Genomic DNA, 14,961 nt, shown 5'->3' on the forward strand with positions numbered 1-14,961 from the left:
TATTGGAAAATGATATTCATTTAAAAAAGAAGGAAGTTGAATTACCATGCACCATCCCAAAAATTAACTGAAAGTAGATCAAAGACTCAAAATTCAGATCTAAAACTATAAAAAATTTAAGAGAAAAGTATAGATGAAAAGTCCCATTATAGTTGATTTGGCAATGATTTCTTTTGGATGGATTTGACACCAAAAACACAGGAAGCAACAAAACAATGATCTGGACTTCATCAAAATTAAAAACTTTTGTGCATCATAGAACATTATCAACAGTTAAAAGGCAACAGTATTTTCAAATCACGTATCTGATAAAAGGTCGATATTCATAATATATAAACTCCTAAAACTCAATTTTTAAAAAAGGCAACCCAATTAAATAAAGGATGGCCAAAAGGTCTTCAAAAAGACATTTTTTTTCAAAGACCTACAAATGGCCATGAACCAAAAGGAAAGATGTTTGACAGAACTAATCATCAGAGAAATGGAAGTGAAATAAACAAGATAATACCTCACATCCATGGGAGGGGGATGGCTACTATAAACAAAACAGAAAATAACAAGTTTCTGAGAATGTGGAGAAATTAGAACCCTTGTGCACAATCAGTGAAAATCTAAAATAGTGCATATGGAAAGCAATAGGATAGTTCCTCAAAAAACTAAAAAAAAAAAAAAAAAAAAAAAAAAAAAACCCCAACATATATAAACCCAGCAATCCCACTTGTGAGTATATACCAAAATATTTGAAAGCAGGGACTCAAAGGTATATTTCCATGCTCATGTTTGTAGCACCATGATTCAAAATAGCCAAAAGGTGGAAGCAATCTATGTGTCTATTTACAAATGAATGGAGAAACAAAATGTGGCATATACATTTAATATTGTTCAGCTTTAAAAATGAATGAAATTCTGATATACAATATAACAGAGATGAACCTTGAAGACATTGTAGGTAGTAAAATAAGCCAAACACAAAAAGATAAATGTTATATGATAACACTTATATGAGGTGTCTTGCTTGTATAGTCAAATTCACAGAGATAGGAAATAGAATAATAGTTGCCAGGAGATGAGAGTAGGGAAAATGAGTAGTTATTCCTCAATAGGCACAATGTTTCAGTTATGCAAGATGAAAAGAGATGGATGGTGGTGATAGCTATACAACATGAATACACTTAATGCCTCTGAATTGTACACTTAAAAATGGTTAACATGAAAATAACTGACACCATAGGAATGCAAAGGGGTCCTGGGATGGGAGTCCCACATCAGGCTCACCACGGGGAGCCTGCTTCCCCCTCTGCCTACGTCTCTGCCTCTTTCTCAGTCTCTCTCATGAATAAGTAAAATCTTTAAAAAAAAAAAAAAAAAGAAAGAAAACCACAAGCCAATATTACTGATGAACATAGATGTAGAAATCCTCAACAAAATATTAGCAAACCAAATGCAACAATACCTTAAAGAAAAAAAAAAAATCACGGACCACAATTGAGTAAGTTATACAAGAGACAAAAGGGTGGTTTAATATTCACAAATCAATCAATGTGATATATCACATTAACCAGAGAAGGTAAAAAAAAATAAACATAAATAATAAATAATAAATAAAAGGGATCCCTGGGTGGCGCAGCAGTTTAGCGCCTGCCTTTGGCCCAGGGCGCGATCCTGGAGACCCGGGATCGAGTCCCACGTCAGGCTCCCGGTACATGGAGCCTGCTTCTCCCACTGCCTGTGTCTCTGCCTCTCTCTCTCTCTCTCTGTGTGTGACTATCATAAATTAAATAAATAAATAAATAAATAAATAAATAAATAAATAAATAAATAACCAGAGAAGGGATAAAAGCCTTATGATGATCTCAGTAAATACAGAAAAAAAAAAACATTTTACAAAATGCAACATCCATTATCAATAAAACAAAATAGATTCAACATAATAAAGGCCATATACAAAAAGCCCACAGCTAACATCATGCTCACTGGTGAAAAACTGAGCATTTCTCTTAAGACCATGCATAAGACAAGGATGTCCACTCTCACCACTTTTATTCAACATAATAATGGAACTCTTAACTGCAGGAATCAGACAAGATAAGGAAATAAAAGGCATTCAAATTAGCAAGAAGAAGTAAAATTTCATTACTTGCAGAAGACAGGATATTGATATAGAAAACATTAAAAATTCCATCAAAAGAATTATTAGAACTGATAAATTCAGTAAACTTACAGGATACGAAGTTAATATGCAGAAATCTACTGTATTTCTACACACTAATACAAAGTAGAAGAAAAAGAAATTAAGAAAACAATTCCATTTACAATTTCACCAAAAATAAAATACCTACAAATAAACCTAACCAAAGAGGTAAAAGACCTGTACTCTGAAAACTATAAAACACTAATGAAACAAACTGAAGACGACATCAACAAATGGAAAAATAGTCCATGCTCATGGGTCAGAATATCTTAAAATGTCATTACAAAATGCAATCAATAGGTTCAACACAATTCCTATCAAAATGCCAACATCATCATCATTTTCAAAAGACTAAAACAAATAACCCTAAAATGTGTATGGAACCACTATAAGCCCAAATAGCCAAAGCAATCTTGAGAAAGAACAAGGCTGATGGTACCGAATCTCAGGTTTCAAGTTATACTATGAAGTGGTACTAATCAAAACAGTACGATACTGGCACAAAAACAGACCCACAGATCAATGGAACAGAATAGAGAGCCCAGAAATAAACCCATGCCTATATGGTGAATTAATCTACCACAAAGGAAACAAGAATATACAATGGAGGGAAGACAGCTTCTTCATCAAAAGGTGCTGGGAAGAGTGGACAGCTACTGAAAAAGAATGAACCTAGATGGAACACTTTCTTACACCATACATAAAAATAACTCAAAGTGGATTAAAGACCTAAAATGCAGGACCTGAAATCATAAAACTCCTGGAAGAAACTACAAGCAGTATTTTCTTGGACATCACCATAGAAACATTGTTCTAGGTATAATGTCCTAAAGCAAGGAAAACAAAACGCAAAAATAAACTATTGGCACTACACCAAAATAAAAGGTTTTTGCATAACAAAGGAAACCATCAACAAAAAGGCAATCTACAGAATGAGAGAAGATATTTTCTAATGATATATCTAGTGAAGAATTAATATCCAAGATATATAAAAAAATTTATACAATAGAACACCAAAAATACTAATAATAATCCAATTAAAAACAGCAGAGGACCTTAAGGAACAGGTTTTCAAAGATGACTTACAGATGACCAACAGACACATGAAACGACGCTCAATATCACTCACCATCAGGTAAATGTGAATCAAAACCAAGTAAGAGGGCAGCCCGGGTGGTTCAGTGGTTTAGTGCTGCCTTCAGGCTGAGAGACTCAGGCTCCCTGCATGGAGCCTGCTTCTCCCTCTGCCTCTCAATCAATCTCTCTCTCTCTCTCTCTCTCTCTCTCTCTGTCTATCTCTCATGAGTAAATAAATAAAATCTTTAAAACAACAACAACAAAGATATTATTTCCCACCTGTCAGAAAGGTTAGACTCAAAAAGACAAGAGGGGCACCTGGGTGGCTCAATCAGTTAAGAGGCTGGCTTTGGCTCAGGTCATGATCTCAGGGTCCTGGGATCAGCCTCCTCCCTATCAGATTCACTGCTCTATGGGGAGTCTGCTTTTTCCCTCTCCCTCTGCTCCTCTTCCCCACCTCCTCATGCTCTCTCTTTCTCTCTCAAGTAAATAAAATCTTTAGGGGGAAAAAAAAAAGACAAGAAATAAGTGTTAGTGAGGATGTGGAGAAAAAGGAACCCTCCTACATTGTTGGTAGGAATGTAAATTGGTGCAGCTGCTATGGAAAACCATATGGAAGTTCGTCAAAAAATTAAAAATAGAAATACCATATGATCCAGTAATTCCACTATTGGGTATTTACACCCCCCCCAAAAAAAAACCATAAAGACACTAATTCAAAAAGATACATGAACCTCTATATTTACTGCAGCATTATTAATAATAATTAACATATGGAAGCAACCTAAATATTCATCAATAAATGAATGGATACACACATCCACACCCACATACAGATTATTATTCAGTCATAAAAAAGAATGAGACCGGGATCCCTGGGTGGCGCAGCGGTTTGGCGCCTGCCTTTGACCCAGGGCACGATCCTGGAGACCTGGGATCGAATCCCACATCGGGCTCCTGGTGCATGGAGCCTGCTTCTCCCTCTGCCTATGTCTCTGCGCCTCTCTCTTTCTCTCTGTGACTATCATAAATAAATAAAAAATAAAATAAAATAAATAAAAAAAAGAATGAGACCTTGCCATTTGTGACAATACGGATGGACTTAAAGGGTATACTAAGCAAAACTAAGTCAAAGGAAGACAAATACCATGCTGTCACTTATACGTAGAACCTAAAAAAGAAAACAAAAAGACTCTTAAATACAGAGAACAAATGGATGGCTGCCAGAAGAAAAGTAGGTGGGGAGAGGGATAGGTAAAATAGGTGAAGGCAATCAAGTACAAAGTTCCAGTTATAAAATAAGTGGTAGAAATGAAAAGCATAGCACAAGGAATATAATCCATCATGTTGCAAAAATGTTGTTTGGTGATGACAGATGGTGACCACACTGAAGATGAGCACTGAGTAATGTACAGAATTGTTGAATCTATATGCTATATACCTGAAACTAAAAATAGTGTTAAGATAATTTTATATCTTACCACAATTTTCTTAAAGTGGTGGTATAAAAAAATACTTTCTCAAACAAAAACTGATGGAATTTGTTGCCAGACCTCCTCTGCAAGAAATGTTAAAAGTTTTCACAGAGTAGGGGGACGCCTGGGTGGCTCAGTGGTTCAGCATCTGCCTTTGGCTCAGGTCATGATCCCAGGGTCCTGGGAGAGTCCCACATCGGGCTCCCTGCATGGAGCCTGCTTCTCCCTCTGCCGGTGTCTCTGCCCCTCTCTCTTCTCTTCTCTCTCTCTCTCTCTCTCGAATAAATAAATAAAATCTTTAAAAAATAAATAAGCATTAAGAAAAGAAATGAAGGTAAAACTAAGCTTTTTATTTTCCTCACTATTAACGATCTAATGGAACACTATTCAAAATAGTAACAATAGCACAGTGGGTGATTACAGCTTATGGATAAGTGAAATGAATGATAACAATGTTATAAAAAATAAAAGGAATGGTATGGAATACTGTTAAAATGTAACTCCACTATCTATGAAGCAATACAGCTTTATTTGATTGGACTTAGTTTTAAACGCATACTGCAATTTTAAGGCATTCCCTCCCCCCACCAAAAAAATGAGTTATAATTAATGTCTTAGAAGAAAAAATTATAGAAAATACTCAAAACCAAGAGAGGCAGAAAAAGAGGAAGATTTTAAAAAGACATTCATGCAAGAAATAGAAAAGAGCTACAAATGCAATAGCTATCCATTAACCCAACTATAATTACTTTAAGTATAAATGGTTTGAATATACCAATTAAAGACAAAACGACACAATGGATAAAAAAAAAAAAAAAACACTGTCCTCAAGAAACTCACTCTAAATATAAAAGAATAGACAAATTAAAAACAAAGATCTAGCTAAAATTGGTAGAGTAAAAAAACGAAAAAAATGTGTAGAACATTTCTTACAATAGCAGAATACATATTCTTTCCAAGGATATGTGTGAACAGAACATTCACCACCAAAAAAACAAAAAACAAATGACGACGAAACCTCTGGGTCATAAATATACCTTAACAAATTGAAAGGAATAAAAGAGTCATACAAAAGTTGCTTTTCAGACAACAGAATTAAATTAGAAGTCAGTAACAAAAAAGCTAGAAACTCCCAAAATACCTTTAGATTTAATAAATGCTCATTTAAAATAACAATAGGCCACAGAAGTCATCTCAAAACTGGAAAGTGTCTTGAATCAAATGAAAATAACATTTCAAAATTTCACATGCAGTTTGAGTGACCAACTCCTGATGTCAGCTCCAAGTCATGATCTCAGAGTGGTGAGATGGAGCCCCAAGTCAGGATCTATGCTCAGCACAGAGCTGGTTTGGGATTGTCTCCGTCTACTCCTTCTCCCATTCATGTGCTCTCACACACTCACACACGCCCGATCTCTCTATAAATAAAATCTTAAAAAAAGAAAAAAGAAAAGAAAAGACAGATCTAAAATCAATAATCTAAGCTTCCACCTTAGGAATCTAGAAAAAGAAGAGCAAATTAAATCCTAAACAGAAGAGGGAAAAAAAGAATTAGAGCAGAAATCAATGAAACTCAATAGAGAAAAATAGAAAAACCAATGAAACCAAAAAGACTGTTCTCTGAAAAGATCAACAAAATTGATAACTCTCTAGCCAGATTAAGAAAAAGACACAAATTACTAATATCACAAATGAAAGGAAGAGCCATCCTTACTGATCTCATTGATATTAAAAGGATAAAGGAATAAAAACATGTTAATTGTAACCAAAGTTACAATTCCTTAAAAGATATATTCCAACAAAACTCACACAAGAATATAAATAGGTTTGTATCTATTAAAGACATTGATTCAATAATTAATAATCTTTCAAAACTGAAAGCATAATGCCCAGATGGGTTTCACTAACATTCTATCAAGTATTTAAGGGAAAAAAATACTAGGCCCCTTATAATCTCTTCTAGGAAGCAGAAGCAGAGGGAACACTTCCTAATTCATTTATGAGATCAGCATTACCCTAATACCTAAACCAAATAAGCATGTCTCAAGAGAAAAAAAAAAAAAGAAAAACCTACAGACCACTATCTGACATGAACATAGATGAAAAAAATCCTCAACAAAGTATCAAATTGAATCCAACAACGTATAAGAATAATTATATACCAAGACCAAGTGGGATTTATTCCAGGTATGAAAGGCTCATTCAATATTCAAAAAATCAATAAATGTAAGCCATTACTTTAACAGGTTGAAGAAAAGAAATCTTATTATCATATCAGCAGACATAGAAAAACCATTTTATAAAACCCAACACACATTCTTAGAGGGGGGGTAAAAAAAACTTTCAGCAAACCAGGAATTCATGTATATACAGTAGAAAAAATATCAGAATACTGGATACCTCTGGATATGGGACAAAAGAACTTTTGAGTGTGATCGATACTTTTATTATCTTGATCGTGATGACTATTTCCCAAGAACATACATTTGTCAAGATTAATCAAAGTGTAGACATTAAATATGTGCATTTTACTATCTCAATTATTATTTCAATAAAGCTGTTAGTACATAACCAGTGGTATCATCTGGGTTGTAGGTATATGGATATGGACTATAAAATCTTGTAACATGCTGTATGTTTGAACTTTTCATAATAAAATGTTCCCTTTTAGCTCTAACGTTCTATGCAAGTTTTTCAAAAAGCAAAGGCAAAAATAACTTTTAAAGAATTAGAATTGGTAATTACCACCATACTTAAATAAACATTTGTTTGGCTCCCCCAGCACATTCTTATCACAGAAAAATGACTCTTTCATATCGGGAATTGTGCCCCGACTGAAGGAGTTAGGATGGTCTAGTAGTGGGAAGACCCTGGCCTTGCCTCAACCCCTGAACATAGTGAGATCAGCATCAATTCATTTTGAACAACTAGGAAATTGATCTGAGGATCAAGAAGACAATCTGCACAATTGGAGGAAAAGAACATGGTGCCTGCAAGACTTATCTTAATTAACAAATCAAAGCACACCACCTAAAGGCCCAAACACTCCCCAGTGCAAGTGAGGAGCTCTGCAGAGGACTGATGTGCAGGAAAGAGCAGTCAAAACACAAGAGCAAAGTGCACACAGCATAAACCAGAAAACACCTCCTGAAGCACCAGGCCCTGGACAGTGCATGACCCCTTTTGATATAGCATTACTCTCAGGAGAAGGAAACATAACAAGCTTTCATAACACGGAAAAGACAGAAACTTAGCCATGACAAGACAGAGGAATTCTCCCCCCAAAAAAAGATGAAAAAGAAATCACATCCAGGGGATCCCTGGGTGGCGCAGCGGTTTAGCACCTGCCTTTGGCCCAGGGCGCGATCCTGGAGACCCGGGATCGAATCCCACGTCGGGCTCCTGGTGCATGGAGCCTGCTTCTCCCTCTGCCTATGTCTCTGCCTCTCTCTCTCTCTCTCTCTCTCTCTCTCTCTCTCTGTGACTACCATAAATAAATAAAAAATATTAAAAAAAAAAGTTTAAAAAAAAGAAATCACATCCAGGGACTTGCTAAAAACAGATATAAACAACGTATGTGAACAAGAACTCAGAACAACAGTCATAAGAACATTAGCTGGGCTTGAAAAAAGTACAGAAGACATGAGAAAAACTCTTGCTCCAGAGATAAAAGACCTAAAAACTAGTCAGGTCAAAATTAAAAAATGTTACAATTGAGATGCAAAACCAACTGGATGGAATCACATGGAGGATGGAAGCAGCAAAGGAACAAATAAGTGAAATGGAAGATAAAATTATGGAAAATAATGAAACTGAAAAGAAGGAAAGGAATTGTGCCCTGATCTTCATCTTCCTATGGAGCCACTAGTACACTGGGGGTATGCAGTAAGTGGTCACTGAACATTAAACTCTACTGTAAAGAGAAAACTGGGAGAGCACAGTTCAAAAACAATATATGCTAGTTAAAAAAAAAAAGAAAGAAAGAAAGAAAGAAATTCAAGTTTCTTTTTTTTTTTTTAGAGTTTATTTATTTATTCATAAACAGAGAGAGAGAGAGAGGCAGAGACACAGACAGAGGGAGAAGCAGGCTCCATGCAGGGAGCCCAATGTGGGACTGGATCCCAGATCTCCAGGATCACACCCCAGGCTGCAGGCAGCGCCAAACCGCTGCGCCACAGGGGCTGCCCCGAAATCCAAGTTTCTAATATTACATAACAACGTCAGGTGTAACAACCACCACCACCCAAAAAAAAAAAAAGTGAATTTATTAGTATTATGATTTTAAAGAAAACAAGAGCGAAAGAGACAGAAGACTACAGAAGGAACTATAAAGTATAAGGTATTCCTTGCCATTACAAATGATAATTCTATCACAAAAGCCACTCTTATTACTACTTCTGCCTCTGAATTTCTAATACTTTTGCCCTAAAAGTGCGCTAAAAATGCAATGCACTGCACATCACAATCCTTTGTCATTTGTTAAAAAAAAAAAAAAAAAAAAGATGTTCATGTTCTATTCCAGATAAATGAATTATAATCTCTGGAAAGCAGTTCAGAAATCTGTCTGTAACAAGCACATATGGCTGATTCTGATGCAGCTAGCTCTTGAAGAAATCATGAAGGTCTAGATTGCTTAGAAAAGTTAAATGAGATATGCCTGGATGGCTCAGTGGTTGAGCATCTGCCTTTGACCCAGGGTGTGATCCCGGGGTCCTAGGATCGAGTCCCACATCAGTCTCTTCATAGGAAGTTTGCTTCTCCCTCTGCTTATGTCTCTGCCTCTCTCCCTGTGTCTCCCATGAATATATAAAATCTAAAAAAATAAAATAAAATTTAGATGGATCTCAGATGAGTCTATGAAATAGTACTACCTAAGTAGATGACATATAAAAAGGGTGGGGAATTTTTAGTAGTGCATAGAGAGTATACCAACATCAAAATTCACCAAGAGTGTGAGATAAAGTTCAATTCCTTCCCCTGCCACACACAAAATAGAGGCTTCTGATATTCAGTCTTCTACTTGTAGGGCCCAGTATAGTAGCATAGTTCTGCTACATTATAATTACGTAGATTTTCGTAAACTCATTTATATATGACAATGTTTCTAGGAAAAATGGGATTCTAATTTTCAAAAAATCATCTCAGAAACAAAATTTTCAGAGCACTATCCATTATTAGGTTAATCCATGTAACTCCTGAATACTAATTAACACTATTAATATGCTAACAGTGAAATTAGCTGAATTATTAGACATCTAGCAAAGGCATACATTTAAAACCAACAGGTCCCTCTGACATTAAACCATAAAAATATTAAGTCCATAAAATAACCATTTTCCTATGTAGCATCCAGTTTCTAATTTTGAAATTTAAAAATATACAGTTTATCAAAATTATTGCTTTTTAAATTCTCAAAGGATTTTTTAAAAAACTAAAAGCTATTATTTAAAGCTTCACTTATCAAAATATAACCAACTTCTGCAAATAAAACACTGATATGTTGTTTTAAAAATCTGATAAACACCAAAGTTAGAGGGATCATACTACCTGATTTCAAGACTTACCATAAAGCTAGTGTTATCAAGACAAGTGTGGTGCTTGCAACAATTGGACATTTGCATCCACATGCAAACAAATGAACAACCGTCAACCTATACCATACCTTATACAGAGATGCATCAGAAATCTAAATAAAAAACATAAAATCATAAAAGTTCTGCAAGAAAACATAGGAGAAAAATCTTTGTGACTTCATGGAAGGCAAAGATTTCACAGACACCAAAGTATGATTCATGAAAAGTTTCTGCTAAAGTGGACTCGATCAAAATTTAAACCTTTTGCTTTGCAAAAGACAGACTTCGAAGAGACTGAAAGAAAACATTTTCAAATCACATATCTGACAAAGGACTCACACATAATATGTAAAGAACTCTAACACTTAACCATAAGACAATACTTTGATAAAGAGTTTGGCAGTTCCCTTGTAAGAAGTCAGTTACCCTATGATTCAGCAATTCCACCCTTACGCATATACCCAAGAAAATTTAGAACATATCCCCACAAAAAAAAACTTGTGTATGAAATGATCATAGCAACACTATTCATAAAAGCCAAAAAGTAGGAATAATTTAAATGACCATCACCTGACGCACAGATAAAATGTGATCTATTCAGACAATGGAATATTACTGTCATAAAAAGAAGTGATACATGCTAAAACATGTAGCTCGAAAATATAATTTGAAGTGAAAGCAGCCAGAAACAAAAGGCCACTTATGTTACATAATTATATTTAAATTAAATGTCCAGAATTGATAAATCCATAGAGATAAAAGGAGATTAGTAGCTGCTGGAGGTGAGGTTGGGGGGGATCAGGAGAAAATTTGGGAGTGACTGCTAATGGTTATGGGTATAAGGTTTATTTGGGAGTTTTGAGGATGTTCTGGAATTAGTGGTCATAGCTGCATAATTTTGTGAAAAAAATTATGCACGAAAAAACACTTAATTGTACATTTTAGAAGGATAATTCAAGAGGAAAAGTACAGCAAAGGAAACGCAGTTAATACTGTCATAACCTTTAAGGCAACAGATGGTGACAACATTTATCATGGTGAGCATTTCATAACCTTTAGAATTGTTGAATCACTGTTCCACATCTAAAACTAATAACACTGTATGTCAACTATATTAATAAATAACACTATTAAAAGGGTGACCTTAATAGTATGTAAATTAAATCTCTATAGAAAAAGAAAAAAAGCCAATTTAAAATAAGCAAAAGATCTGGAACAGACTTCACCAATGAACTATAAAAACAGCAAAGAACACGAAAAAATGCTCAATATCTTCAATCACTAATGGTACACAAATTAAAACAATACTTTAGCACTGTATACCTATTAGAATGGCTAAAAAAAGGTTTTTGAAATGACAATAGTAAATGCTAGTGAGGGTGTAGAGCATCTAAGCACTCATCCAATGCTGGTGAGACTGCAGAATGGTACAACCGCTTTGAAAAGCAGCTCCACAGTTTCACAGAAATTAAATATTCACTTATCATAAAACCTCGCCATCCCACTCTGAGGTAGTGACTAACCCAAGGGAAATAAAAATTTATGTTCACACAAAAAACTGTACTTAGCAGCTCTATTCATTATGGCCAGAAAGGGAAACCAGCAGACAGACATAACACATCCAGACAACAAATACCACTCAAAAACACAGGAATGAATACTGCTGCATGAAACACATGGGTGACGCTCAGACTGATTTTACAGAGGAAGTGAAATTAAATAAAAGCAGGTAGACACCAAAAGCTATCTGCCATAGAATTCCATTTATGTGGTACTTTAGAAAAGACAAAACCGTAAAGATGGGAAACAGAGCAATGGTTTCCAGGAGAAATGGGGATTGGGAAGGATAGACTGAAAAAGGGGCAGCAGAAGGAACTTTGCGGCCCTGATGGAACTTTTCCCTCTCATGACTGTGATGGTGGATACATTCCTCGACTTTGCATTTGTGAAGGCAGGACTGTAAGTCGCAAGAGTGAATTTTACTGTATGCAGATTTTAAACAAATTCACCCATAAGTCGCACTTTATCACCAACCTCCGCCTTGAATGCAGAAGCAACCTTCACTACAGATCAAAGCGCACTACAAAACGTTTTCAAGGCTTCCTTCTAAGGTGTGTGAAGACAGACTGTATTATTTTTACTCTGCAAATGAGAAGCAGAACAAGTTAATCCTCAAGGTTCTGCTCCCAGTCAGAGATGCAGAGTTAGCACTGACGTCCCTAGCTCTTGCGGGCTCTACTACCATGGTACTGGGGACCAACAGCACAGTAACTACAGATTCTCTCTATCAAACTAATTACCTACTCACACTCTTCCATAAAGGAGAAAAATCAAGATAAAGGAGTATCCTAGAAGAAGGCCGAAAGTGTGTGCATATGAAGTCCAAAAAAAAAAAAAATTAACCCTAACTTTGGCCTAGGAGACTCATTCCGTACAAAGAAAAGGAATCTAATTTACAATGAGCGTGTAAAATAAAAAAGGGTAGAATACTGAAAACAGATGGAAGCGCTAATAATGACGCTCCAAATATGGAAGCGCACCCGAGTAAACGGATACAAAGTACAGCTTCGGTCCTTCATCTAAGCCACCTAGGCGCCTGTTCATCCCCGTCTTGCAGGTGTGAGACGTAGCACAGCGCGCCTAGTTTCTTAAAAAAAAAAAAAAAAAAAAAAAATTCACTCCGACCCACCAGATCCCAGAGCCTTACAAAGGTGACACAGTCCCGGGCCAGGCTGTGAACTGAAACCTGCCCGCCACCCGCAGGAGCTGGCCGTGCAGCGGAGTTTCGGTTTCTGTTCGCAGCAGGCAGGTGGGCGCGGGTCCAGCCGCGCGCCGGGCAGGGGCCGAGCCAGAGGGCGTCTGGGTCCCCGCGCCCGCCTCACGTGCGCGGCAGCGTGCGGCCTCCGTGGGCTGCCCCGAGCCTCCGTCATAACCCGGGGGTGCAGGCTGGCCCGGGAGGGGGAGGGGCCCCACGCCCGCACAGCTGGAGCCCGACCGCGCGGGGCGGCCGGCAGGCACCTCGGAAAAGGGGGGACGCCTCGCCCGCGCCCCCGCCCCCGCCCCGCGCCCTCCTCGCCGGCAGAGGCCCCGGAACCGCCGCCGGGCTTCACGTAATTGAAGCCCGAGGAGGGCGGCGGCAGGTGGTGGCGCGGGGCGAGCGAGGGGCCCGAGGCCCCGACAGGGCGAAGCGGGAGGCCCAGGCGCTCGGGGCGGCGGCGGGCTCGTTACCTCCCCAGATGCCCAGAGTGAGCTGGGACGTGTCCAGGTTCACCACATAGTCCCCCAAGAACCGGTTCAACACGTCCACGACCACCGACTCGAACACCATCGTCCTCAGCCGCGCTGGCCGCGGCAGCAGCCCCCCCGCGGCCCTTCTTCCAGCGCCTGACCTCCCCGCCCTCCGTCGAGACCGCTCGGTCCACCGGCTCCCGGGCGGCTCCCGGGCGGCTCCCGCTCGCTCAGCCCCGGCGCCCGACGCCGAGCCGCGCCGCGCCGCGAGCCCTGCGAGGGGCGGGGGCGGCCGCTCGCTCCGCGCGTGCGCAGGCCGCGCTCCAGGGCGGGGGCGGGGCTCGGCGCCGACCCGGGCACGCCCGCGGGAGAGCAGCGAGGGCGGCTGCGCGGCCGCTCCTCTGACGCCCGCCCCTCCCCGAGCAGGACCCGCCTCCTCCCCATCACCAGGCGACGCGACGAGCGTAGGGAGCGGCCAGTTTCCCCGCCCCCCCGGCCCCGCCCTCGCCGGCCGGCCGGCGTCCGGACCCGCGGCGGGGGCGGGGGCGGGCCCGGCGCGGCGGTTACACCCGCTGGGGGTGGGGGCGACCCCGCACGCGGACCCGCGGGACCTGCCCCTAAGCAAGGCGTGGGCGGATTCCGGTCCTCTGGCCGTCACGTTGCGGGCGTCTCAAGGGAGGGTCCTAAGGAGCCCCCTCCCCCACATCGTTACGGCGTCCGGACGCCTGGGACGGCCCCGCCCTGCTCGGAGCGCCGGGCCGGGGTGAGCCGAGGGCGACTTAGCTTCTCCCGCCGCCCGGCTGCGGAGCGAGGGCAGTGAAGGGTAGGCTCGGCCTTGGGGCGCCACGCCACGCCCCCTTTCCCTGCGCGCTTTTTTTGGTCAAGTTATTCTCCGGGAGGCTCCTTCCATCCCATAGAAAACCTCTTCAGATTCAGAGCTAGAGAGTCAACCAGTCCAAAAGGTGCTGAGCGCCCTTCAAGAAATAGTGATACTGAGGCTCAGCCCTCGAGTCTTACCAAATGACTGGCCGAAACTAAGTAATAATTAAGAGCTCTTTCAGCCCATCCCACCCCCCATTTGGTCTTATATAAGAAGTAGGACCGAATGCCTGAGCTCGCAGAGAGGCTGGATGTGAAACACGGAGAACTATAATTAATCACCACCCTCTTGAGGTTTTAAGATGTAGGAGTGTACTTTGAACTTTTTTTCCCTTCGCATCCTGAACATTAAAGGGAAACCTCAAGGGGACTGGCAATGCGAGAAGCGGAAGCCAAGGAGCCTTAGCACCCAATGTCAGTCACAGGAAGAAAGGTCGATTATAAGCCCTTCACGGAAGAATCGCAAGGGGAGGGAATCATCAATTACCAGGCCCCAACAGGGAAAGAGGTACGCTGCATCTCCTATGAGAAATCAGGT

General features: G+C 40.0%; 1 protein-coding gene across 5 annotated transcripts in view; it reads right to left on the reverse strand.

The window, feature by feature from the left end:
* The window catches only part of VPS13A (vacuolar protein sorting 13 homolog A), a 235,170-nt gene extending 221,368 nt beyond the window's left edge, over window positions 1–13,802 (reverse strand). For 3 of the 5 annotated variants that reach the window (XM_072837699.1, XM_072837700.1, XM_072837701.1), the window contains exon 1: window positions 13,545–13,802. In XM_072837699.1, the coding sequence (XP_072693800.1) occupies window positions 13,545–13,644 (100 nt within the window). In that variant the 5' untranslated portion in view covers window positions 13,645–13,802. Of the gene's footprint in view, window positions 1–13,005; window positions 13,262–13,544 lie in introns of those variants that run through there. The other 2 variants (XM_072837698.1, XM_072837702.1) reach the window with 2 other exon arrangements.
* Window positions 13,803–14,961: the final 1,159 nt, after the last annotated feature.

This window comes from Canis lupus, chromosome 1 (genome assembly GCF_048164855.1).
Source record: "Canis lupus baileyi chromosome 1, mCanLup2.hap1, whole genome shotgun sequence".
Lineage (NCBI taxonomy): Eukaryota > Metazoa > Chordata > Mammalia > Carnivora > Canidae > Canis > Canis lupus.